The following is a 27,169-nucleotide window of genomic DNA, read 5'->3' as shown; positions in this document are numbered from 1 at the left end:
GCCACTCCTTCGCTTGGAATCACCATTTAACCTCCCTGTGCCCATGGCGTTTCCTCATCCCTTGGTTTCAGGTGTCCACCCTCGGGAAGATGTTGCAAGGACTGACTAATGCACACGAGTGTCCCAATAACGATGATGCACGGCGCAGGTGTTGGGAGTTCCGAACTGCCGGTTCCAAACCCACAACAGGATTGCAGTGCGAGCATGTTGTGATCTTAGAAACCACCTTTCTGTTCCGCATCTGGGGCTTCTCGTGCCAGCATCTGGAGTGACACCTTCCCTTCCCTTCCGAAGACCCGAAAGCATTCTCGGCAATAGGATGACGGTCCCCCTAGTTTTATCTAGGAAGGCACAGTTCATTCTCCAGGAAGCCACCAAACCTTCTTCAACACCCGCCCCCCCCCCCCAAAAAAAAAAAAAAAAAAAAAAAACAACTCATTCTGAGATTTTTATCTTTCCCAGAAACCACCAAAAACATCGCCCACAGGGAAGGCTACACTGAAGTTTCCTCCATTACTCCAGAGGAAACGAAGTCGGGGTTTTCTTGTTTTGTTTAACATTCAGACGTTCATTTCCGGGGGGTTCCTTGTCTTGTTTCAAACAGCACGGATCATGACCCCACATCCTGGTACTCAGACTCTGAGTTTTAAACCCCTCCAACATCCAGGGCAGCTTTGAAGGGGGTAAGGTGAGGTGGGCGCGCCTGGCAGTGGGGAGTTTCCCCGGCAACCAGCGGCAAGCTCACGCCCACAAGCCCAGGAAGGTCTGGGCCTCTGTCCAGGTGTGCTCCACAACACACGTGGACCTGTGGCGTTTCTTGCCACAGATCAGGCCTCTTCGCCGCGGGATTCCCGAGCCCCCGTGCTCGGTCATCGCCGGGTGGGGGCGGGAGTCCCGAGTACCTCGCGCCACCGGCTTCGCTCGGTCTGGCACGTCCCGCGCGCTCTGCTACGTTGTGCACTGCAGACCCCGCCCGAGGCTCCCCCCGGATCCCGCCCCGACCCACCTGGGCGGGGGGCGACCCAGGGCCCGGGCGGCCCGGGACGCGCGCGGGCCGCAGCCGGGCCCCCGCGGGAGGCGGGCGGCCGGGTATGCAAATGCCCGAGGGGCGGGCGGGGGCCGCCTCCCGCTCCGGATAAAAGCTCGGGGCGGGGCGCCGCGCAGAAGCCGCTGCCTCCCGGGAGCCGGCCGTGCGCTCCGGACCCGTGCCCGTCCCCAGCACGCCCGCGCGGCCGCCGGCTCCCGGTAAGAGGACGCGCGGCGGGTCGGGGACGCGGGGCGGCGGCGGGAGAGGCGGCGCCGAGACCCGGGGGACCGGGGCGGGCCGCCCCGCGCACGCGGGTCCGCCGTCCCGGGCCGCGCTTTCCCGGTGGGAGCCAGAGAACCAGCGCCTCCGCGGCGCCCTCCCCGGGGCCGGGCAGGTGGCATCTCCCCAGCTTCTGCGCCGGGCCAGTTTGTCCCCAGGCCATCGGCGGTCAAGACCGAGAGGAACTGCGTCCGTTGTGCGCGGAGTTAGGAGGGACCGGGGGGTACCTTGGAGTGGAGTGAGATGAGGGTCAAAAGGAAAAACTTTCAGGCCGGGGCTCTGGCTGGCTGTCGCCTGTTTCTCCCTAGCCTTCCGGAGACGCTTCGCGAGGCGATGGGAAGGGAGGCACGGGCCGAGGGGACAGAGGTGTGGGCGTGTGCACGTTTGAATGAGCAGAACGAATCGACTTTGCAAGCGCAGGCGCTGGACAGAAACTGCCAGGCCCAGCACGATGCCCGCCTCTGCAGAGTGCACACCTGGGCTGGTGGAAGACGACTTTAGTCGTCCCCCCCCCCCCCCCTTTTTTTGCTTCTTATTTGAGAACGAGGGGAGCTCTTCTGAAGTCTTACTTTTAGTTTTAAGGCCAGCACCATTCTGAAGGCCGGTCAGTAAACGATCTGGGGTTTGCCCAAGCTCCTGATGTGAAAACGCCACCTTGTCTCATTCCTGCCTTCGCTTCATCCCAGAAAGTACAATGTGGAAAGGAGGAAACCATTTCAGAAGGCCCCAGCCTGGCTGGCTGGCTGTCCACCCCCCTCACCCCCGTTTGTATTCTGATGTCAGGAGAGAGGGGAGTAAAAGGACCGGGAATCTTGCTGTCCCCATCCCTCCCCCCAACCCTTAAAACCAGTCAGAGCCACCCTAGGGATGGTTTGGGAGTCTTTGTGGAGACCTGAGGGCTTTCCAACTGAAGACTTTGCGGTCTTTCCAAGTGAAGATAAGAGCACTGCAGATCAGCAAGCACATGGGTGTCCTTGGAACTAGAGAATCTGAATTGGAAGGTCGCGGGGGGGGGGGGGGGGGGCACAGAATGGGATATAGTAAAAGCAACACCTCCTGGAGAGGATTAATTCTGAGGGAAGGGAAGTGGTGAAGGAGTAGAGATATTTGACACTTCTCTCCTCCTGTTTCTGTTTGTTCATGTTGCTGTGGTTCTGGTCAGTAACTGGATAAAAGAAGTCTGGAAGCCATGTCGGAGTTTTGGTTAATTTCTGCCCCCGGCGACAAGGAAAACTTACAAGCCCTGGAGAGGATGAACACGGTAACCTCCAAGTCCAACCTGTCTTATAACACCAAATTCCCGATTCCTGACTTCAAGGTAAAGTTCCTGGGGACAGAGGAAGGACATGATGGTTTGGGGTGGGTGGGTGTCTCCTGGGAAGCCAAGGAGAAAATAACAGGTCAAAGGCAGCAACGCTGAGGATAAGCCTGGGGGGGGGGGGGGGGACGATGCACAGGGAAGTCAGTGGTCTGGATGGGACTTTGTGCCACAGCCCAGAGTTAATTGTGGTTCCTATGGACTCAAAAACACAGGACAGAATGAACAGGGAGAGAAGGGTGTGGGTAGCAGTGTCTTCAAAAAAAAAGAAAAATGGGGAGAGTGTTTTCCACACCTAGGCTCTTGTGAGTTGTTGTTCTAGGATTCTTCCTGTTTTGTCTTCGACATCCAAGAAGCCCCACAATACAGTTGAAATGTACAGGCGTGGAGAGCTTCGGTCTTGATTGTGCTCTTGAACTGGAAGCAGGGTGGGAGATTCAGATGGAATCTGATGGAGAGGCAGGAAGGGAACTTAATGGTAACCGGGCCGATGGCAGAAAGACACGAGGCAGGGAAGTCTAAGGGTTCTTGCTGTGGAGAACAAAGTTAGAATCAAACAAATGTGAGAGAGGAACGAGGTGTGCAGTCTTTTTACTTCCGAAGAGTAGCCTTGTTGCAGTCCTTCCTGAGATTGTAAGCTTCCAGAGAGAAGAGGCTTGAGGCATTTTTCAATGACAGCTATGCAGATGCACTATGGGTGCTGGAGGGATGGCCCTAACTGCCCAGCGGTAGCCGTTCTAGAAAACTGCCCTGTCCTCTTTTTCAAACCTCAGTCAGCCAGTCTACCAAAAGGGCTGCACCGTCAGCATCATTGGTGATGCGACCCTATTTGCTAGCGTTTATCGAGCAGTATGTTGGGGGCCAGGCACTTTGAACACACCATCTGGAATGTTCACAAGGCCCACGTTATAGATCAGGAAGGGCGGGGAAGGGAGACGAGGGTGGTAAATCTGGTAAGTGGCGGCACTGATTTCAGAATCCGTATGTTGCTGCCACTGTTTGCCTGGAGACCGGCGCTGTGGAGGTCGGGGAATTCAGCATCCGCTCGCCGCTTACTCTTTGTAAGGCAATGTGTTAGACTGGAGGGAACAAAGATAAGAGGCAGGACCTCTGCCAAATATGGCTTAACATCAGGTCGCTTGAAAGAGAAGCAAACTGCACTTACTAGAGGTAGCTGTGCTTCATCATTTCCTAACTGCCTTTCTTAAGGTATTTCTCAAAGTATTTTTTTTATATTAAAGTATACTTGACACGCAGTGTTAATCTTAATTGCTTTTTAATGTCCGATGGGGGATTGGTAATCTGAACACAGAGTCTCTCCTTCTGATTCCGGGAAGAGACCTTTCAATACAGTTTTGGGCTGCGTAATAATTTTCACATTAAGAAATAGATCTTTATAAGTAATCTGAAAAGAGAAAGACTTGCAGGAATGATGAGGCGGGGGGAGGGGAGGAAGCTGCCGCCCCCCCCCCCCCCCCCGCAAGATCATTGTTAATAACAGCAAAGCAGAACAGAGACAGGGATTGGTTGGACATCTTGGAGAAGAAAAGCGTTTAGAAATGGTGACTTCTTGGGGCACCTGGGTGGCTCAGTCAGTTAAGCATCCGATGCTTGATTTCAGCTCAGGTCATGATCTCAGGGTCATGAGATCGAGGCCCGTGTTGGGCTCTGCGCTGACAGCACAGAGCCTGCTTGGGATTCTCTCGCTCTCTCCGCCCCTCCCCTGCTCACCCGTGTGCATTCTTTCTCTCTCTCTTAAAAAATAAATAAATAAAAACTAAAAAAAAAAAATGGTAACTTCTTTAACTTGCTTTCTGGTACATTTCCTCCTCAGCGATGGGGATTGATCATGTGACCAGCAGACTGCCACTTTAAGAAGATAATGAGCTGGGGTCCCACAATGATACAGAAGTTGCTCCTTCCTGTGGCAGGAATGTAACAGTTCATCCTGTTGGCAGTAATAATAATAATAGCTAAACTTTAAAAATGAGAAAATATCCCCAATCCGCTGATTTCTCTTAAGAGCTCTTCCCAATTTCCAGTTTGGCCGTTGACCCAGAATAACTAAGGCAAGACAGAAGTCACAGAAGTCCCTGCACTGTTGTTGAAAGTGACCTACACCTTCCCTGCCATAAAGCGCGAGCTGCTAACGTCTTTGCAACCTTTCTAGGTGGGGACCTTGGATTCCCTTGTTGGCCTCTCTGATGAGCTGGGGAAACTCGATACCTTTGCTGAAAGGTAAACAATTTCTTATTTACTGCATACAAGTGAGAATTTGATGGTGTTGTCAAAGGACACAGCGCTCTTGCTTTGCCTGAACCCGTGCTTGTCCAAACCCGATCCTAGAGGTCACATGAAGAACCAGTGTGGAGATGCCTGGGTGGCTCAGTCGGTTGAGCGTCAGACTCTTGATTTCGGCTCAGGTCATGATCTCATGGTTTGTGAGTTCGAGCGAGACCCGCAGGGGGCTCTGTGCTGGCAGTTGGGATTCTGTCTCCCGTTCTCTCTGCCCCTACCCCACTAGCTCTCTTTCTCTCTTGCAAATAAAAAATAAACTTAAAAAAAATTATTAAAAAAGAGCCAGCGTGACTCTGCATGAGGGCCCCAGGTCAACAGCAACACTTGGGGTCCCTTGAATGATTGTGTTTTTTTTTTCCTGGAGGCAGCAATACTGGGGGGCTGCCTTCAAAAGGAAGAGGCTTATGACATAAGGTGCTGAAACCTTTAGAAAAATAATTGGTGCGGTTTCCCCTGCGGCTTTTCCATTTTAAAGTTTTTTTGTTTGGTTTTGTTTTTGTGGTAATATTTGCTCAAAGTAAAAGATTCAAAGTACACAAGGAAGGCTATCCAATTACATTAAGCTTTCCTCTCATCTGGTTTCCTCTTTCCTGTTTCCCTCATTTCCTTCTTTTAAGGCAACATTATTATAATCTTTAGGAGCACCTTCTGGAGACAGCCTGTACATGTGCAAATACCAAAAACAGTTTTACACAAATGACTGCATATATCCTGCACCTTGCTTTTCTCACTTAATCATGTATCTTAGAGATAGAGGTGTTTTGTGTTTTTTTTTAATGTTTCTTTATTTTTGAGAGAGAGAGACACAGTGTGAGCTGGGGAGGGGCAGAGAGAGAGGGAGACACAGAATCCGAAGCAGGCTCCAGACTCTGAGCCATTAGCACAGAGCCCGATGTGGGGCTCAAACCTACGAACCGCGAGATCACGACCTGAGCCGAAGTCGGACGTTTAACCGACTAAGCCACCCAGGCGCCCCGCTTAGAGATAGGTTCATGTCAGTCCACAGCTGGGTTTTTCTACTGGCTGTATTAGCATGAATAGACGTGCCCTAATTTACTTGTATTTCCCTATTGATGGCCATTTGAGTCTTCTGGTCTTTTGCTATTACAACCAATGCCGTCTTGATGGTCCTTTTGTCTACTTTGCGCACCCGTGGGAGTGGGTCATTACAAGTTGAAATGCCGGGTCAAAGAGTATTTGCATGCAACATTGTACACATATGCCCACATCCCTTCTCCAAGGAATTGTTCCCTATCCACACTCCCACCAAAAGTACATGAAGATATTTTAAAGTCTTCAAGGCATTTATTTATTTATTTTTGAATTGCTACAAACCTGGTACATAAGCATTAGAAAATATATATGGATCACAGAAAAGTGTGAAAACAAAAATACAGATCACCAGGAGTTATGCCATTCAGAGAAAACCACTGTGATGTTATATCGTATTTGCAGTGGGTACATCCAGTTTTTTTCTACCCGTATTATTTACGCATGCATATATGTAACAGTGACATCATGTTATATGTGTTTGTAACTTGCTCTTCTCTTCATATCTTAAACTTTGTTTTTTTTTTTTTAATTTTCTTAATGTTTATTTTTGAGACAGATAGACAGATTCTAAGCAGGGGAGAGGCAGACACAGAATCCGAAGCAGGCTCCAGGCTTCGAGCTGTCGGCACGGAGTCTGATGCAGGACTCGAACTCGAAGCCACCCAGGCGCCCCATTCACATCTTATACTTTGGCTCTCGCCATTAACTCTTCCACTGTAGTGTTACGTCATCATAGAGATTTGCCATAGTTTGTTTATTTGGGTGTTTTAAAATAATAATAATCCCTCGTTTGGGTGAAACTGAAAACATGTTGCTTACCAGAGGTTCTCATTTAATTGAAAAAGAATGCAGGGCCGCCGGGGTGGCTCAGTCAGTTAGTTGAGAGAACGACTCTTGATTTCGGCTCAGGTCATATCCCAGTGTTGTGGGATCAAGCCCCATGTGTGGCTCTGTGCTGAGTGTGGAGTCTGCTTAAGGTTCTCTCTCTCTCTCTCTCTCTCTCTCTCTCTCTCTCTCCCCCTCTCCCTCTCCCCCCTCTCCACTTCCCAGCTTGCATGTTCTCTCTCTCTCTCTAAAAAAAAAAAGGAAGACAAGAAAAAGAATACAGATGGAGTAGATGAGGAAAATGGTCCATGACGGCCAGGTCTTGACTAGGACACAGACCCAGAGCCAGCCCCCCGCTGGATCTCACCACCTCCACGGAGGGTTTCAGATCCTCAGGGCCTGTCAACATTGCTGTTTTGTCTTTTCAGTGCAACGGTGATGTGACATGTCACCGCTTTGTTTTAACACGTTGAAAAAAAAAATTGTTTAATTTATTTTGAGAGCAAGAGAGGCAGAGAGGGAATTCCAAGCAGGTTCCATGCTGTCCGCGCACAGCCGGACGCGGGGCTCGATCCTGTGAATGGTGAGATCGTGACCCGAGCCGGAATCGAGTCAGATGCTTAACCGACTGAGCCCCCCGGGCGCCCCGCTCCGCATTTTTATAGGAGCCCTACTGATCTTTGAGGAGTCTCAATCCGCAGATTGGTGCCGTGAGGTAGAAGTTAGGTTTTCTGCCTCTGTTGCGGCTCGTCCACACCTTGCCTGAGAATGGAAATCAGCCTTTGTTGGTAACGGCCGCCCTTGTCCCCAAGTAGTTTGCAGCCCAGAGTCTTTGAAGAAGAAAACAAACCTTTGGCTTTCTCATCTGTAAGATGGGATAGTGCGGAACCTCTCTGCTTCCATAGAAGAATGAAAGGGAGTAAAATCATGTTAAATCAAATACTGTCAAATCCCAGGACAGGTTCTATGAAAAATGGACACCCCCCCCCCCGAAAGTGGCTTGATCCCTAAATATCAACTCCTTTCTTAGGCTGCTCTCCATAGGGAGGTGGGTCTGACAGACACCATGGAGGCCAGCCCACTGCCCTAGGCTGGCCATTGCTTTCAGTTTTCTCAGCAGCCCTGACAAACCACTTCATGAGGTCCTATAGTGAGAAGTGGCACTATTGCCTTTAAGAAGAGAATTGTTTCCAGGCCTCCTGCAGAAGTGACAGCTAGTCAACATTTTTACCTTTCTAGACTTTTCTAGACCCTTCTAGATCTTTCTTTGCTACCAATTATCTGCCCTAGTGCAGGTCCTTAGCCTGTTTCTTACTCCCCAAAGCCTCCTCTAGCTCTAAAATTCTGTGATGCTGGATTTTCATTTCCACCTTCATTTCCTTTGTGTTTTGCTTTGTTTTTATTCGTGTTCTGTTCCACACCAACTGGTTGCACGGCTTGTTTGTGCGGGTGGCACAGCGTGTGTTGAAGAAATAATATGAAAGTATGCGAGCAGGCAAGGTTAAGGCTATCATCGGGAACCAGAACCTATATGAATTAAGATGTTTTCTAAAAACAGGGCTAGGTGTGGTGAGAATTGACAGTCACTGTGTGTTGTTTCAGTCTTTTTCATTGTGGGTACATGTTCTCAGGAGCCTTCCTACCGGCGAGAAAGGAAAATGGTGTGATCTGAGCCCCCTTTATTTCTAGCATTTATCTGGCCCGGGGGCCAAGGTACTTTGTCTCCGGAGTTAATACTGGAGCTTGGAGTCCAATAATGGGATATACTAACTGACAGGCTTCGGGGCTTTGAAATGCCCTACCTGATTCTTTAAAGAGTCCTCTAGTGTTATTAGCTAAATAAATGCTAGCTGGGTTTGTAGCTCAGGCAGCACAAACCTGTCGGCACTGCTTCTGGCCAGGAGAACAGAGGAGGGACAAGAGTTTTCAGGGTGTATTGTTTCCATATCCTTTTATTATTTATTTACTCGGGGCACTAGAGTGTTTTTCCATGTAGCTGGAAGGCAGGTTTCGCTTCCTGGCTTTTCTCTCTCCCTCTCTCCTTTTGTTTTGTTTTGTTTGTTTGTTTGATTTATTCCTCCATGGTGACTTTGTTAATTTACTCTGTATTTACCCTGTAATTCGCAAACATTTGAGAAACCAAATGATTCCATCTTGAAAAAGGCGCCCCCCCCACCCCCCAGTAGCAGTTGTTTAGAGTTCTTCCCAGTGTCTTAGCTTGCTTCTCGATGCTGATTGAAATATTGCATTTCACAGATGCTTAGACGCCGTATATACCTCCTGGGTTTCTGTGGTACATTGGTGACTGTCATTCGCCACTGAGCACAGTACCTACCTGTGGTATAGCTGGTGGCTTCTCTTTACCCGTGTGGTTCCATGAAGTTGGCTGAGGGTCAGCTCAAAGATGTGGATCGAAGATTACGTATCTGAGTGTGGGTGTCTGCTGAAGGATGCAGATCTTAAGGAGTGGGTTCTTCTAAGGGCATTCTAGAAAGCTGGTTTGTTGTTTTTTATTTTTTTTTTAACATTTATTTATTTTTGAGACAGGGAGAGACAGAGCATGAGCGGGGGAGGGTCAGAGAGACAGGGAGACGCAGAATCCGAAACAGGCTCCAGGCTCTGAGCCGTCAGCACAGAGCCCGACGCGGGGCTCGAACTCATGGACCGTGAGATCATGACTTGAGCCGAAGTCGGACGCTTAACCGACTGAGCCACCCAGGCGCCCTTGAGGGCATTCTACAGAGAAGCAAGGGGCACCTGTGTGGCTCAGTTGGTTAAGTGTCTGACTCTAGATTTCAGCTCAGGTCATAATCTCACGGTGTGCGAGTTCGAGCCCTGTGTCAGGCTCTGCGTTGACAGCTGCGAAGCCTACCTGGGATTCTGTCTCTCTCTCTCTCTCTCTCTTCTCTCTGCCCCTCCCCACTCATGCTCGCTCTCTCTCTCTCTCTCTCAAAATAAATAAACTTAGAAAAAAAAACTATTTTTTAAATAAAGAGAAGCAAAATATAAGTTAAAAAATTACCCTGGCCGCATGACATTTCTTCAAGTCACTGGACAAATATCAACTGAACACCTTTTAATGATCTGGACTCCTCTAGGTGTCACAGTCCTAACCGGATGTGTTCGCTGTTCAGCTCTTAATGACTGTTTCCGACCTCCTCCCCCTCCTTGTAAACCCCCAGTAGTACCCACTTTTGCTGCTCAGCCCCCCCAGACTCTCCTCCCCACCCCTGCTTTCAGACGTGCTGATCTACCCTGTCCTAATACAACCAGGCGCACCCCTGCATCACAGCACTTAACCACAGCGCGCTATAACGTCCCTGAGGCTGGTCACTGGTACACGTAACTCCCTGCACCTGTAACGTTCTAGGCCCTCAAAACCAGCTGAATGAATGAATGGAAGAAAGAATCCTGAAATATTAGAGCTGCACGGAGACCCCGAGAGAGCTAATCTAACCCCTTCATGTTCCAGATGAGGCAACGTGCCCAGAAAGATGCTCTTAGAAAGAGCTTGGATGGGCTCAGGGCAGCAGAGAAGGAATAGAGCCTTGACCCAGATTCACCAGTCAATCATCATGATGTTTTTTAAATACAACATTTAAAAATGTCTTACTCATTGACATTTCACAAAGTATTATATTTGCACATTTAAAAAAATGAGGGGGCGCCTGGGTGGCTCAGTCGGTTAAGCGTCCAACTTCCGCTCAGGTCGTGATCTCATGGTTTATGGGTTCGAGCCCCACATCGGGCTCTGTGCTGACAGCTCGGAGCCTGGAGCCTGCTTCGGATTCTGTGTCTCCTTCTCTCTCTGCCCCTCCCTCGCTCGTTCTCTTTCTCTCTCTCAAAAATTAACATTAATTTTTTTTTTAAATTGAATGATATAGAAAGGTACAAAAAGAAAATTCCAGTTTACCCCTGTCCCTCTCCCCAGAGGCAATCATTATGAGGATTTTGTATGGTTCCTTCCTTGGTAAAACAAAACAAAAAATACACATACGTTCATGCTCTAGCCCTAATATTTGTAAACTTTGAAGACCTTATTTTGAGGTATCTATTAAGTACAGGTTTTTAAACTTAGATATGTCCCAAGCATTTAGGACAGAACCTATCACATGGTTAGTGCAACAATCCTACTGATAATTTATTTAAGATTACGCTGAGGGGCACCTGGGTGGCTTAGTTGGTGAAGCGTCTGACTTCGGCTCAGGTCATGATCTCACGGTCCGTGGGTTCCAGCCCTGCGTGGGCTCTGTGCTGACAGCTCAGAGCCTGGAGCCTGCTTTGGATTCTGTGTCTCCTTCTCTCTGTCTCTGCCCCTCCCCCCGCTTGTGCTCTGTCTCTCTCTCTCTCAAAAATAAATATTAAAAAAAATTTTTTTTAATGATAAAAAAAGAGATTACACTGAAATTATGGGAGATTAACATTCTTATCATTTTGTGTACTTCTGTGAGCACAGTACATCTTTCAATTGACTGAACTCCTTTTCTTTCGTCCTCTAGTAGAGAACTTTCATGTTTCATTCAATAAAATTCCTGCACAGTATCTCATTGATTACTTTCCTCCAAATTTTGTTTTTTATTTAGTTCCTATTAGAAATGAAATCTTTTCTCTAAATGTTTACGATTTATAAATTGGGATTTTCATGTATTAATTTTATGGCCCACAAATGCCCTGAACTTCCTTATTGAAAGCTAAGGTAAGGTGCAAAGGAATCTAGCTCCAGAATCCTCAATTTAAAAAAAAATTTTTTTAATGTTATTTACTTTCGAGAGAGAGACAGAAAGACAGAGAACGAGTGGGGGAGGGGCAGAGAGAGAGGGAGACACAGAATCCAAAGCAGGCTCCAGGCTCAGCACAGCGCCTGACGCGGGGCTCGAACCCACGAACTGTGAGAAAATGACCTGAGCTGAAGTTGGACGCTTAACCGACTGAGCCACCCAGGAGCCCCCAGAATCCCCCATTTTTTTTAAAAAAAAGTTTACTTTATTTTTGAGAGAGGGAGAGACAGGCAGAGAGAGAGAGAGAGGCAGAGAGAGAGAATCCCAAGCCGGCTTCATGCTTGGGAAGGAGGAGTCAGTGAGGAGCCCAACACGAGGCTCGAACTCACGACCCTGGGATCATGACCTAAGCTGAAATGAAGAATCGGGCGCTCAGTTGATGGTGCCCCCAGAGTCCTCATTTTTAACACAAAATTAAGATTGGTCTGTTGTGTGACAGCACAGAATCACAAAGCCACATTAGTGTCGGAATGATGATGGCTCCGTAAAAAGAATTCGGAAGAGTTCTCTGTTCTCCATCCTCACTACACTGTACACATGGGGCCTTGAGCTCTTGAGAGGTGGCTAGTTTGGAATGAGATGGGTAAAGTATAAAACATCAGATTTCAAAGACTTAGTACCAAAAAAAAACAAAAGGAAAATCTGAATAAACATTTTATGCTGGTTACCTGTTGAGACAACCATGTTTGGGACAGCGGGTTCCATAAAATATATTATTAAAATTAGTTTCACTGTTATTTTTTTAACACGGCTACTAGAAGATTTTAAATTACATACGTGGCTCCATTATATTTCTATTAGACAGCATTGGGCTAGAATTCTAGACAGTGCTTCTCAAACACACAGGTGAATGCCCTGGGGATCTTGGGAAAATGCAGATTCTGACTCAGTGGGTCTGGGCTGAGCCTGGGATTTAGCATTTCTTTCTTTCTTTCTTTCTTTCTTTCTTTCTTTCTTTCTTTCTTTCTATGTTTATTTTTCAGAGAGAGAGAGAGAGACAGAGTACAAGCAGAGGGGTGCAGAGAGAGGGAGATACAGAATCCTAAGCAGTCTCCAGGCTCTGAGCTGTCAGCACAGAGCCCAACACAGGGATCGAACTCACGAACCGTGAGATCATGACCCGAGCTGAAGTCGGATGCTTAACCGACTGAGCCGCCCAGGAGCCCCTGGGATTCAACATTTCTTACAAGCTCTGCAGTCATACTGTGCTGCTGGGTTGCAGACCACACTTGGCATGTCACTTCCAGACACTGAAATCAGTGGCTCTTAAACTGCCGGGTGCGTCAGACTCATCTGGAAAGTTTGCTAAGAGATAGATTCCTGGGGGCGCCTGGGCGGCTCGGCCAGTTAAGCATTCGACTTCAGCTGTAGTCATGACCTCACGGTTTGTGGGTTCAAGCCCTGCATCGGGCTCTGGGCTGACAGCTCAGAGCCTGGAGCCTGCTTCGGATTCTGTGTCTCCCTCTCTCTCTGCCCCTCCCCCACTTGCAGTCTGCCTCTCTCTCTGTCAAAAATAAACATTAAAAAGAAAGGAAGGAAGGAAGGAAAGAAGGAAGAAAGAAAGAAATAGATGACTGACTCCTCCAGAATTTCTGAGTCAGTAGGTCTAGGTGGGGCCCGAAAATCTGCATTTTCAGTGTGAAGTCAGTGCTGTTTCCATCTTCGGACATTCGAAGTGCTCTTGTGACCTCATATCTTGCTGCTTTTTCTGAGCGTTCCGCGGTTGCCTGGTTCTCTTGTTCTCATTGTATCGAGAGCACCGGGCTGAGCCTGGGATTCAGGCTCAACGTACGTGTGCGTAGAAACGACAGTTATCAATGATTTTCATACCTGCTGTGTCCACGTGTTGATACAGGGCGCGGTTTGCCGTTCTTGCCGGATGCAAAAAAGCTCTGACACTGGGGCCTCCGCCGAGGGCTGCACTTGATGTCCTGTGTGCCTCTGTTTGTGTTGCTTTCGGTCTTGCGTTCTCCACCACCCTGTTCTGGCAGGTGCCGTTCACGGATCGCTCGCTGGGTGCCAGGCACCGTATCAGGCACTGCTCAGTTCTCTATTTCTTGTGAAATCTTCACCACAGCCCTGCGGACGGCGAGACTAATCCTCCCGTTATAGACGAGAATATTGACGCGCACGGAGCGGAGCTGTGTGTGCAACGTCACGTGGCTGATGAGTGTCAGGCCTGAGCCCCGTGCACCTGCTTCTCTGCCTGCCCCAGCCAGAGGCTTTGGCACATGGCTCGGTTAGCTTCCCCCCTGCCTGCCCTGCCTTTATCCCTTCCTCCGGGGCCCTGCTGTGGCGATCTCTGCTTTGCCTGAGGTGGCCCAGTACCTGACAGTCCCCGCCCCCACCCCCCAGGTCCTGGGAGCTCTCACCAAACCAGAAGTCCCGCCAGCAGGGAAGGAAGGAATGCCGGCTGGCCGCTTTGTGTGCAGCAGGCCTGGGGTCAGGGTCAGCCTGAGGCAACATTGTGAAATCCACAAAATAATCCTTTGGAGGCTAACTTTAGTAGAAGGCGCTTACTTGCATCTCGGATCCTCCCGATCCTGGGACCCTAGGGCTCCATTGTCCTCCGGACCTCCGCCCAACCACGTTCACCCTGTGCTCTGAGTTGGCTCGTCACACCTTACGTGGATGGCAGCCACTTATACTCCCCTGATATTCAGGGGCTGGAGGGGCAAGTTAAAAACAATTTTTTTTAACACTTACTCATTTTTGAGAGACAGAGAGTGCAAGTTGGGGTGGGGCAGAGAGAGAGGGAGACAGAGAATCCGAAGCAGGCTCCAGGCTCTGCGCTGTCAGCACAGAGCCCGACGCGGGGCTCGAACTCGTGAACCTTGAGATCGTGACCTGAGCTGAAGCCGGACGCTCAACCGACTGAGCCACCCGGGGCCCCAACCCTGTTGATCTCAAGACCAGGGACTCTAAATGGAGATTAGAAAGTTTATAATAAAATTTTTTTTTTTCTGAGCAGGTAATACATTCACATGCATCAAAGATAAAAACAATGAGAAGTCTCCCTTGCACTCTCCCCCCTGGGTGACCCCTTCCCTGGCCTCTGCTGAAGAAAGCTAGTTTTAGGAGTTGCTTCAATACGTTTTCAGTGCTTCCTAATGCAAACGCAAGAAAATTCCAGTATATATTTGTATTGTTTCCCTTTTTAAGCACAAAGTAGTACTCCACATGCGCTGGGGTGTATCTTGCTGATTTCTCACTTAGCATTATATGCTGGGAGATTTCTCCTGTTGGACCATAAAGAGCTTTCTCTCTTTTTAAGCTAGCCAGCATTCCACATGGGGACGGTCCCACAGTTTATTGACCAGCCCCAAGGTGGGCACTGGCGTATTTACTCTGATGGGGAAGGGGGCTCTTGGCAACGGTGCCTCGGGATATAATCTCGCACCTTTACCGTTACTCTGCACGGGACAGAGTGTGCGTGTATCTGCAGGATGGATTCTCAGAGGCAGACTGCTGGGTCTGAGGGTCCTATGCTTTTGTAATTTTTTTTTTTAATTTTTTTTTTCAACGTTTATTTATTTTTGGGACAGCGAGAGACAGAGCATGAACGGGGGAGGGGCAGAGAGAGAGGGAGACACAGAATCGGAAACAGGCTCCAGGCTCTGAGCCATCAGCCCAGAGCCCGACGCGGGGCTCGAACTCACGGACCGCGAGATCGTGACCTGGCTGAAGTCGGACGCTTAACCGACTGCGCCACCCAGGCGCCCCAGATGCTTTTGTAATTTTGACAGATGTTGCCAGATGTCTCTGGGTTGACCCTTTTGCCTTTCCACCCGCAATGAAGGACAGTCCGCATTTCCCTAACCCGTTCTCATAAAGCGTGTTGTCAAATGCTGGGTTTTTATGAACTTGACAGTTAAGTAACGCTGCCTGGGTATAGTAGCTTTTTTTTTTTTTTTTCTTAATGGCTCTATGTAGACGAATGATAAGCCATAGATAGCAAGTTTTCAAAGTGGACAATTTGATGAGTTTTGAGACACACACATCTGTGAAGCCACCGCCACAGTTAAGATAATGAACATATCCTTCCCCCCCAAAGTTTCTTTGTGCCTCTCTGTGATCAGTTTCCTTCTCAGCAGTTTGAACGCTGATATGCTTTCTGTCCCTATAAGACTGTTGGCGTCTTGTAGAACATTTGTATGAATAGAATGAGATGGTGTGTACTCTTCTTTTTTTGGTCTGGGTTTTCCATGCCACATCATTATTTGAGATTTATCCTTGTTGTCGTGTGTCTATTAACAGTCATTTTTTAACTGCTGAGTAATATTCTATTTTATGGGTAAGCCCCAATTTCTTTGTCCATTTACCTGGTGGGGGACACTTAGATGCCTTCCAGTTTGGGACTATTAAAAAGAAAGCTGTCATGAACATTCATGTAAAATCTTTGCATTGGCGTATGTTTTTAATTTCTCTCAGGTAAATACCTACCCGTTGAGGCAGCTGGGGTCCTGGGTACACACAGTGTGGGTACACACATCCCCTTTGACCCTCAAACCTTTGGATTGCTTCCTGGCCCTATGGGATGGATGTGGCTTGGAGGAAGGTCACCTGGGGACCTTCTAAAGCCTGGGGTCCCCTGTGGTCCCAGGACATGGCCCCCTTGTCATGGGCTAAGCTTACTTTTTCAGTTGCATTGAGTACTTAGAATTTTGTGGACATGGGGAATACTAAGCTGTTGTTGTTGTTTAAGGAAATGGCCATTCTTTGAAAAGATCACATTCTGGGAGAAGAGGTAGATGACTATAGAGATCATTTCAATCCCGTGTGACACGTGGACAAAGCAAAAATGGGGGAGGACCATGAGGGCTCTGAGGAGCACCGGTCCAACATCCTGCTTCACATCTTAAGGCACTTGTCCAGCCGGCCGGCATTTGCTGGGCATCTGTGCATTTTCCAGGAACCACTGTATTTTCCTTGGAGCTGGTGGTCGTACAATTCGTAATTTTTCAGAGCTCTCTTTGTTTTGGCGGAGCACCCAGATGAGGAAACCAACACTTCTGGCAGTATGATAACTGCTATGGTGGAGGGCAGTTTCTAGGGAGCCCCATGGGGGCAGCAACTACGGTCGCTTTGTTCACTAGCGCTCCCGCATAATATTGCCTGGGACATAATGGACCGTGTGTTTCTATTGAGGGCAAGAAGCAGCAGGTACTGGGTGGGGGCGTTATCCGATGCTCTCTTGTGTTTGTTAGGGGTGGACTTGCCACAAGGAGGGGCGCTTGGGCTGTCGTTGTAAAGGGTGAGTAGCATCCAGGTGGCTCGAGGTATCCCAGGTGCCTGCAGAGGAGGCTGGCGAGGGACGGGCAGTGGTGAGTGGGTGGGAAGGAGAAGACCAGACAGGCGGGAGCGTTCTTTGTCAACTCTGCTCAGAAGCTCGAACATCAATATTTGAACTTCTTGGAAAACCACGGACGTAGTTGAAATGGCCCCGTGGCACGCTGAGCTGTGTGCTTTTAGAGATCCCTCTGGTTGCCGTTGGCAGGATAGAACAGGAGGGGTCCAGACTGAGCAAGGCAAGACAACCAGAGAGGAAGCCATTGAAGGAGAGTTGGAGAAAGATGACGTGGCCCGCCTCGGACAGTGACCCAGGACAGGGCTCAGGCAGGTTTGTGGGAACTATAAAATTATAGCGGTGATGGAAAAGGAAGGGGCAGAGCCAAGGAGCTTAGGAGAAGGTGATGACATCCAGCCTAAAGGGCCAAATCCGTCCTTGACATTCTCCTCCAGACTGGGTCTTCACCCTCAAAGCCAAGAGAAAGGCTGGGGCGTGTTCTGAAAAATTAAGATATAATTCACACACCAGAATATTCACCCCTTCGATGTGCGCTAGTCATTGGTCTCTGGCATATTTCCAAAGCAATGCAGCCGTCACCACCATCTGGTTCCAGAACCTTCTCATCATCTCAGAAGGAAGCCCTGTGCCTATTCGCCACCACCCCCTCCCTCCTCCATCCCCCCAAACCACTTGCTGTATGGATTTGCCTGTTCTGGGCATCTCATGCAAATAGAAAGCCTGGGTGTTTTCTGATAAACCCCCAAGAGAAGTAACACCTTCCCTGCCGATTTACCATGAAATGTGTGTTGACGGGCCCTAGAAGGTGATTGACCGTGAGGGGAGTCCCGTAGCCAGAGTGGCTGGGAGGCCCCCAGTCTGTGGCCTTGAGTAAATGTTTTCCTGAACAGTCTATTGCTTTCTTTTCATTAAAAAAAAAAAATTATCGTAGTGCAAAGAGACAAGGAATTTAAATGAGAAGAGGGTTTTTGTTTTTTCTTTTTAACATTTATTTATTATTGAGAGACAGAGAGAGACAGAGCGTGAGCGGGGGAGGGGCAGAGAGAGAGGGAGACACAGAATCCGAAGCGGGCTCCAGGCTCTGAGCTGTCGGCACAGAGCCTGACACGGGGCTCGAACCCATGGACTGTGAGATCACAACCTGAGCCGAAGTCGGACGCTTAACTGACTGAGCCACCCAGGCGCCCCCAAGAAGAGGTTTTATGAAAGAACATTGTTATTAAATCCACTTTCTTACTGTAAAACTGAGGTCTTATTTTTACCCTGGTCGGCTACCTCCGGGCCGTGTGACCTCAAATCAGTCCCCATCTCTCCTGGGTCTCTGAAGGCCCTTCCGACCGGGACCCCACACAATGGTAAACTAACCATTTAGTTACCGTTGTGGGCGGACCATATTCTCGTCACCCTACCCAGGCGTGACTCTAATGTCAAGGATTTTTAATGGAGGGACGGCTTCTTTAAGTTTTTCTTTCTCGTGGTAGTAAAACACTTAGTTCATTCTATTCTAATAACACCCTGATTAACATCATCACGTACATCTTCAGCCACATTTTTGGCTGCCTCCTACAGCTGCATTTCCAAAAGTGGAATTTCCGGGTCAAAGGATATAGGCATATTTAAAGCGGTTTGTACATATGGCTAAGTTGTTCTCCAATGAGGTTGCCAGGAAGTGCTGTTTCATCATACCCTTGTTAGTTTACTGCCTCGAAACACTCTTGTTGTTTACCTGGCGAAATGAAAATGAGGTGTGATTGTTTTAATGCGTATTTCTCGGTAACCCGCAAGAGGAAGCATATTTTCAGGTGCACGTCAGCCACTGGGTTTTGTGATTTGCGGGCTCTGGCCTTTGCGCCTTCGTCCTCTGGGGCGGGCCGCAGGTTGGACCGCTCCGGGGCCGCTGTTCACACTGTGGGCGCTGGGGCCAGCCCCGTGGGGGTGGGACCCCTGCAGTTGGGCACGGTGCCTGGGCTGCTGGGTGGATTGACTTTCTGGAAAATGCTCCAGACCTTGAACAAATCCCAGTCTCTCTTCTAAGCCAGGTGCTTAGGGGACTGCCTGGTTACCCCTCAAAAGCTGTGGGACCCCGGAGCATTTCAGTAACCCTTCAGAACAAGGGGCCTTCCTTGGCCATAGCCCCTTAGGGAGCAAATTTTCTCTGAGGGTAGACTGGTTTTTGAAGAGAACCAAGGATCATCAACGACCGTGTGGGTAAATCCAGCTGCGAATGCCACCTTGGCCAAAGCAAATTCTGTTTGGAACAAGGGCGAATTTTGCTGACTGGCTTTACAAATGGTGTGCAGAGGGGATCCCTCTAAGGATGGAATTATTGGTCCCTTATTGCAACTCCCAGTTTCTAAGAAGCAAGGTCGGAATTCAAAGCATCGTATCTCTGTGGCCAGAGCCCTCCAGAGCCCCGAGTGGGAAACCTTCTCAGAGGCCTCATTGGATCTTTATATTTATTAGAAGAAAGTCAGAGAATCACAGTCCAGTCACTTGTTCCTGATCATTGCTGCAAGGCATGTTGATTTCATTGTCCTGTGGCCACCGAGGAGGAAGCAGAGACAAAGGAGCGGGGTGAGGTGCCCAGGGGCTCTGTGAGTCACCAGCTGTGCGGAAGCTTCTGGGCCTCACTTCTCAGGGCTTCTGAGTGGCTGCAAAGGGAGGCTGGACCTATCAGAGCCCCCCGCCTCCTCCTCTGCGGGGTGTGCTTGGGGTTTTGATTATCCAGAGAGGGACACATTGGCCGCTGGTGCTCTGAGAGCAGTTCTTGCCGTGGACAGAGGCCTGCGGTAGGGGCAGGGTAGGGGGGCGGTACTAGCTGATGTCGAGGCCACCAGCAGAGGGCTCTTGGGCAAGTGCCGTGGTCTCTCTGAACCTCAGTTTCCTGAGCTCACCATGGCCTCGCCTCCTCTGTCATTGGTTTATGGAAACATACATGTACACAAAGTGCCTGAGGCCCGAGGACAGCTCACTAGAGACAAGTTATTGCTACTCTTGCTTCAAAACCCTATGGAAACTCCCTCCGACCCTCCCAGTCACCTGTTGGCCCTCAACTCCCAGGCTTGGAGTAATTCTGAAAACCAGACCAACCTCAGTCTGTGTTTGCCTGAATTATCCAGAAAACCCGGGGAAGGGGGGAAAGCCCTCTGTTCGGCTTCCCAGGGATGCACTCAGGGCCTCAGAACCTGATAACCACACTCCCTCCGCAGCGAACTGGGCGGGTGAGACTCAGCCCATCTTCCCACAAGGCCAGGGGTGGGGCAGGTGGGAGCCGACCTCCTGCCGAAGGGGGGCGCCATGATGAAAGCTGGGCCCACAGAGGCGCTCTGGAAGGAGGAAACACATGAAGCTTTGCTGTGCGTGTGGTTGCAGTGGGGCTACCCTTTAGGAAGATTGTCCTCTGTGCTTGGGTCCTGGGCCAGGGGCACTCCGGTGAGTGGAGATTAGTCCTCTCCTGTGTGTCCATTGTCCATCCAAGAAGTGTCTGGAAGGGCCCTGGGGCCCTTCATGACAGCTGGTCAGGTGAGCATGGGATTTCGGGAGGAGGAGAGGAGGGAGACAGAGATCTCAGGGGTCTTTGTCCTACTGTGCTCTCAGCGCTTGAGTTATCCTGGGTCCCAAGGGCCAAAGGGAACAGCCCCCTTGGATCTCAGGGTCTGGAAATCAGCAGCGCTGAGAGGTGCCACACAGTGTTCTCAGAAAGAAAGAGCATTTTCATTGCACACCGGGCCCAGGCAGCCCTTCTTTCCCGACCTCCTCCCGCCCCTCCCCTGGGGTTCTAGCATCTGGATTCTGCCTGCCCAGCTCCTGAAGGGCCCTCCCCCCCACCCCGTCAGTTCCCTACCTGCTCTGCCTCACACCTGGGTGATGCCCCCACCTCCCCGTCCCCATCTTTCTCACTTTCTCCCCTTGGCTCCCCATTTGACTGGCAAGGTTAATTTGAAAGAAATCTTAACCAGCTGAGCCCAGGCAGCATGCCCTTGAATTTAATACTTCATTTACTTATTGCTTTGTTCATTTGCACTGCCATTATTCTTTTTTTTAATTTTTTTTTTCAACGTTTATTTATTTTTGGGACAGAGAGAGACAGAGCATGAATGGGGGAGGGGCAGAGAGAGAGGGAGACACAGAATTGGAAACAGGCTCCAGGCTCCGAGCCATCAGCCCAGAGCCTGACGCGGGGCTCGAACTCACGGACCGCAAGATCGTGACCTGGCTGAAGTCGGACGCTTAACTGACTGCGCCACCCAGGCGCCCCTGCACTGCCATTATTCTTGCTTTATTATTAATACATGGCTGGTAATTTTAAAATCCGGATCCCACCTCTGCAGTCCTATTCCGTAAAAGAAACCATTTCAACAATATAGTGCCAATCTTTATGGACTTTTCCATGCATACTACAAGCGTGTAGTTTTATGGCTTTTGTTTTTGTTTTTACAAAAATGGGACCATACCTATAGGTATTATTTTATTATTCTTTTCCCCCTTAAAAAATGTTTTTTTTAATGCTTATTTATTTTTGAGAGAGAGAGAGAGAGAGTGCGCAAGAGTGGGGAAGGGGCAGGGGGGAGGGTGGCAGAGAGAGAGGGAGACACAGAATCCAAAGCGGGCTCCAGGCTCTGAGCTGTCAGCACAGAGCCCAATGTGGGGCTCAAACCCACAAACCGCGAGATCATGACCTGAACCGAAGTCAGATGCTTAACTGACTGAACCATCCAGGTGCCCCTATTTTTTTCCCCCTTTTACCCAGAGATGTACAACCTTTCATGGCAATCCATAAAAGACCTTCCTCCTTTTTTTTTTTTTTAAATGTTTATTTATTTTTGAAAGAGAGACAGAGCATGAGTGGAGGAGGGGCAGAGAGAGAGGGAGACACAGAATCTGAAGCAGGCTCCAGGCTCTGAGCTGTCAGCACAGAGCCCAACGTGGGGCTCGAACTCACGAACCACGAGATCATGACCCGAGTCGAAGTTGGATGCCCAACCAACTGAGCCACCCAGGCACCCCGCTTCCTCCTTCTTTTTTAGAGACTTCTTGGTGATCCATTTTTATCACCTGGGTCCCTTGCTGGTACCATAGAGATGTCTTTTGCATCTTTGTGTAGATGGTTTTGTGCACAGGAGCAAGATTATCAGAAGAACCAATTCCCAGAAGTGAAATTGCTGGGCAAAAGTATCTTGTGTGTTAAAAACTTTTGGTGGCTGTTCTGAAAGTACTCTGTAACTAGACTGTACTGATTAACACCTTGTATCCACAGGGCATTGCTATTCCTGTTTCCCAGAGTACTTGCCAGTGCTGAAATCATAAATCCTTTCAATATGCCACTATGATAAGTGAAAAATATTTCACAGCGAGTGAAGTTGAGCTTTTATCCTAAATGTTTATGAGCCATTTGTTGTTCCCTCCATGCCATTAGTGCTGATTAGTGATATTTTGAGTTAATTTTTATATATGGTGTGAGGTAGGGGTCCAAGTCTTTGTCCTGTTTTGAGTTAATTTTTATATATGGTGTGAGGTAGGGGTCCAAGTCTTTGTTCTGTTTTGAGTTAATTACTATATATTATTATATATGGTGTGAGGTAGGGCTCCAACTTCAGTCTTGTATGTGTGGATCTCCAGCTTCCCCAGCACTCTGTGTTGAAGCAGCTGTCCTTTCCCCCATTCAATGGTGTTGACATCTCTGTCAAAAATCATTTGAGGATGTTTGTGAGGGTTTATTTCTGGGGTCTCTGTTCTATTCCATTGGTCTGTTTGTCTGTCTTTATGCCAGTACCACACTGTTTTCACTACTGTAGGTTTGTAGTGAGTTTTGTAATCAGGAAGTAAAAGTCCTTCAGCTTTGTTCTTATTTTTTCAAATGTTCTCCTGCCCTTTTCTCTCTCTCCTTCTTTTGGGACTCCCACAATGCATATATCGGCTGCTGGATGGGTCCCACGGGTTCCTTAACCTCTGTTTACTTTTCTTCAATCTTTGGTCTTTCTATTCCTCAGACTTGATACTCTCTGAATCCTGTCTTCTCATTTGATGAGTCTTTCTGCTTGAATCTGCCTGGGAGTCCCTCTAGTGGATTTTTCATTTCAGGTACTGTATTTTTCAGCTCTAGAATTTTTTTTTTTTTTTGGTGCTTTTCTTTGTTATTTTGGATTTTCTGTCTCTTTATGGATATTTCTGTTTTGCTCATAGCTTGCTTCCTTAAGGTTCATCTCATCATCTTTCAGTTCTTTGAGCATCTTTGAAACAGTTGCTTTAAAGTCGTTGTCTGGTAGATCTGCCATCATGTTATGTCCCTTCATTTCTTTCCTCTGAATGAGCAGTGCTTTCCTGCTTCTTTGTATGCCTTGTGATTTTTTTTCTTGAACACTGGACATTTGGGTCTAATGATGTGGTAACTCTGGAAATCATACCCTTCTCCTTCCCTGGATTTGCTGTTTTTTGTTTTTAGTTTTGCTTATGTTTAAAGTTTTTTTTTTTTTTTAACATTTATTCATTTTTTGAGAGACAGAGAGAGACAGTGTGAGCGGGGGAAAGACAGAGACAGAGGGAGACACAGAACCCAAAGCAGGCTCCAGGCTCTGAGCTGTCAGCACAGAGCCCGACGCAGGGCTCGAACTCACGAACCGTGAGATCGTGCCCCGAGCCGAAGTCGGACGCTTAACCAACTGAGCCACCCAGGCGCCCTGCTTGTGTTTATTTTAAATTGTTGTCTTTGTGCCAAGGATCAGCCTGACGTGTAAAGATACAGTCGCCACAGGTGTTTTCTGAGCCCTTCCCTGGATTTGAACACTCATTTTCTAATGTTTCCCATGCACACGGTTGTTTTTGAATGTCCTAGTCTTTATGTCTGACTCCCACATGAGAAAAAGGAAAATGAAGGGAGGAGAAGGACACAGGCTCTTTAAACCCCTTGGAGGTCTCTGTAGCTGAAGGGCGAGGAGCTTGCACAGTACGGGGAGGTGCAACAACAATGATCACCCCCTCTTTGTACCTGTGTGATCACAATCACTGGTCGGAGCACAGGTCCTCAGTGTCTCGAGAACAGGGTCGCTTATGGCCACCCTGGCTCCCATAGACTGTGAACAAGTCATTCCAGGAACACACAGGTGCCCGCCATGCGGCTGGGAGGTGGGAAGGGGGTCGCTGCCACTGTGCTGAGAGCTGAAACTGACGCAAGTTAACCACAATTTAAGGTCTCGGCCTTCGGCAGACTCCAGACTCCCAAATGGTTACATCACAGAGACAGACACCGAGGTATCCAACACCCCAATCAGGACGACACGGTGTTTGCAGTTTGCTTTTTTAATTAAAAATACGATCTGTACATCTTCCCTTTTGGATTAGTGCACATTTTTGTCAGGTCCTCTAGAGGAGAGCTCCAGAGCGTGATATAAGCTAGGAAGGAGGAGCATGGACTCTGGAGTCATGTAGATTTGGGATCGTTTCTGCTTGGACACCTGTCACCCTGTGTAGGGCCACTTTCAGCCACGTAAGTCTTCACGTCTTCACCTTCGAAGTGAGGATGTTACCTGACTCAAAGCACTGTCTCAGCAGCTGAGTTCCTGAGATCCTTAAGAGCTCTTACAACTCGTTTTTTTTTTTTAAAAAGGGGAACAAGGCAGCAGAAAAACCGGCAAAGGGCTTGGGCGGGGCCGGCCACAGAAGAAACCAGGCCGTTTGTAGAGTCCGTGAATCTCTGAAAAGACGGCCAGCCTCACTCATGATCAAAGAGGCGCACATCACAGCAACAATGAGATAAAAATTTTCAGCTATCAGATTGGCAGAGATTAAACACTCAGGATACCTAACGTTGGCGAAGGTTCAGGGAAGCAGGCACTCTTGTCCATTGCTGGTGGGAGCGTAGACTGCCTCTGTATGTCTGGAGAGTGGCTTGGCCTGTTTGTTAAAATTGTAAACGTCCGTACCCTTTATGACAGGAGTTTTTCTTTAACAACTTATTCTACCTACACAAGCGTGCGAGAGGAGTGTGTGTCGTTGCGACATGCGATCACAGGGAACCGACCCCCATGTCCAGGAGAAGTAGTTGTGATACAGTCACGCAGCGAAATGCCACGCAAGAGACATCAGGAACGGGAAGCTCTGGTCCTGAAAACGTGTTCGTAGTGGACTGGAGCGTCGCAAAAGGGAGACATCACACAGACTCTCAGGCTCCTTCCAAGAAGACAAGCGCTCTGATTCCGTAATGCCACGGTTTCCTGGTGACTGTAGTTAATCGTCACAGCTGAGCCAGGGCCCTTTTTGTTATGTGCCGTAAGTGATCTTTCCAGCAGCTAGGCTTTATCGGACCACGTTATTCTGAGATGTTCCGTGGTCGTGTACCCGCCCGAGGGCAGGCGTGTGGCCATCCTGGTTATTGTTAAAAACTTCACACAGGCTAGAATCGGGAGCAGGCAAAAAGCCATCACCGAAATGGTGAGTGAGTTCTCTTTTTAGGTTGACCTGGAAGGAAGCGTGCGTGTTACTTAGGCGCTGAGGAGGGCTGGACCTCTTTTCATAGATTCGTGGACTCTACGAATGGCCTGTTTTCGTCTTCTGTGAATAGCGTGTTCATGCCCTTTGCTGGTTTTTGGGTTTTTTTTTGCTGGTCGGTTCCTCTTTTTAAAAAGAGTTCATTTATTCACCCAACAAACATTTCCTGAGCAGCGGCATTGTGGTCGGGGTGAGAGTTACTGCTGCCTTCGTGTAAACTGATAATTACTTCAAAGCATCACAGAGGAGCTGTTGACGGCATTAGGATAGAAGCTTCCAGGGAGCAGGGACTCTGTTTGGTCCATGGCGTTATGAAAGTGCTGGGCACACAGTTGCTTAATGTATGGAATTTGCCACATGAATGCGCAAACGAATGAATGAACGTGTTGAGCCAGTCTCTACAGATAACAGAAAGGCACTCAAATCAGGAGAATTCGAGGAGAGTCCATTGGTATAGGGACAGACACTTGTGTGGGGCTGTAGGTGACCCACAAGGGACGGTGTACGAAGCCAGGCAGATGGGGAGGCATTGTCACAGCCCTAGGCTGCAGGGGAAGGGAGGGGAGAGGTTTCTGACCCTGTCCCCGGCCCACCCTGATGTCCCCACGAGCCCGGGGGGGGGGGGGCAGAGAGCCCGGAGGCGGTCCACCAGGCTGCTTCGAACACAACTGGAGACGTTTGCCACAAACTCCCCGCACCTGGAACATCACATGCGTTGCATCAGACTCCACAAATAGCCCGTGAGAGGCACAGCATCATCTCCACTTTACGGCCGAGGAAACAGATTCGTTGGGTAACGACGCATTGGCAAAAGAATTCTCATTAGTTATGATTAGTAAGAGGCGAACTATGATTCTAGGAAATTCCCAACACATTCGTAAAGATTTGAGCCCAGGATGGGTCTCGGGGACTGTAGAAATTGCCGCGTGGCCGGGTGGCTGAGAGCCTGGGAGTCCTCAGCCGGACTGGGTGGATGGGGCCGATTTACTTCTCTGGGCCTCATCTGTAAAATGGGATAATTAATGCCCGTCTCTAGAGTGTTTGCGGGGATCGAATGAAATAATGATGATAGGGAGGGTGGGTGATGGGTATTGAGGAGGGCACCTTTTGGGATGAGCACTGGGTGTTGTATGGAAACCAATTTGTCAATAAATTTCATATATATATATAAAAAAAAAATAATGATGATAGAATGTGGTGCCTGGTGTTATGGACAGAAAACCTCAAGCCACATACACCGTAGAAGAGTTAAGGCTTTGGAAACCCACCAGAATGAAAGTGCGTGTTTCCTCTTGGGTGGAGGAAAACGGTGGTTCTTTTTTCTGATATTTTTTCCAATTTTGACCACGAATACATGTCACTCTGCTAGGAGACCAGGTTCCTCCCTCCCTCCCTCCCTCCCTCCCTCCCTCCCTCCCTCTCTCTCTTCCTTCCGCCCTCCCTCTCTTCATTTTGTCCGGGGCCTCTCAGTGCCCTTCTGACTCAGTTTCCTGTGTTGGTCCCCAGCCCCCTGGCCTCATGCTCTGAGCGGCCAACACGGCCGGTGTCTGCAACAGCAGAAGGGCCATGTTCCCCATCTGGAGTTCAGTGACCTGATCCACGCTGCCTGCAGACGCGGCCTCCCTCATGGGAGCCAAGGGAAGGTGTGGCGGTGGGGGGGGGGGGGGCGCCTAAGGCAGATATTTGGGTCTTCAGGGCTTTTAGACTTGGGTCCTAGTTTGGCTTGTTTTCTGATCCGACTTCTCACTGCTCAGCCTCTAGGAGCAGACACTTGCTCCTAGATACTCGGTGTCTGATTA

At 49.0% G+C, this 27,169-nt stretch overlaps 1 protein-coding gene across 7 annotated transcripts in view; it reads left to right on the top strand.

The window, feature by feature from the left end:
• Window positions 1-1,163: 1,163 nt before the first annotated feature.
• The window catches only part of ATP6V1C2 (ATPase H+ transporting V1 subunit C2), a 53,731-nt gene continuing 27,725 nt past the window's right edge, over window positions 1,164-27,169 (top strand). For 5 of the 7 annotated variants that reach the window (XM_030311647.1, XM_030311646.1, XM_030311645.1 and 2 more), the window contains exons 1-3: window positions 1,181-1,245; window positions 2,469-2,624; window positions 4,795-4,862. In XM_030311647.1, coding sequence (XP_030167507.1) covers window positions 2,496-2,624; window positions 4,795-4,862 — 197 coding nt within the window. In that variant the 5' untranslated portion in view covers window positions 1,181-1,245; window positions 2,469-2,495. Of the gene's footprint in view, window positions 1,246-2,398; window positions 2,625-4,794; window positions 4,863-27,169 lie in introns of those variants that run through there. The other 2 variants (XM_030311644.2, XM_030311643.1) reach the window with 2 other exon arrangements.

Source organism: Lynx canadensis, chromosome A3 (genome assembly GCF_007474595.2).
Source record: "Lynx canadensis isolate LIC74 chromosome A3, mLynCan4.pri.v2, whole genome shotgun sequence".
Taxonomy (NCBI): domain Eukaryota; kingdom Metazoa; phylum Chordata; class Mammalia; order Carnivora; family Felidae; genus Lynx; species Lynx canadensis.
The sequence above is the reverse complement of the archived record's forward strand: the minus strand, read 5'-3'. Positions and strand labels throughout refer to the sequence as shown.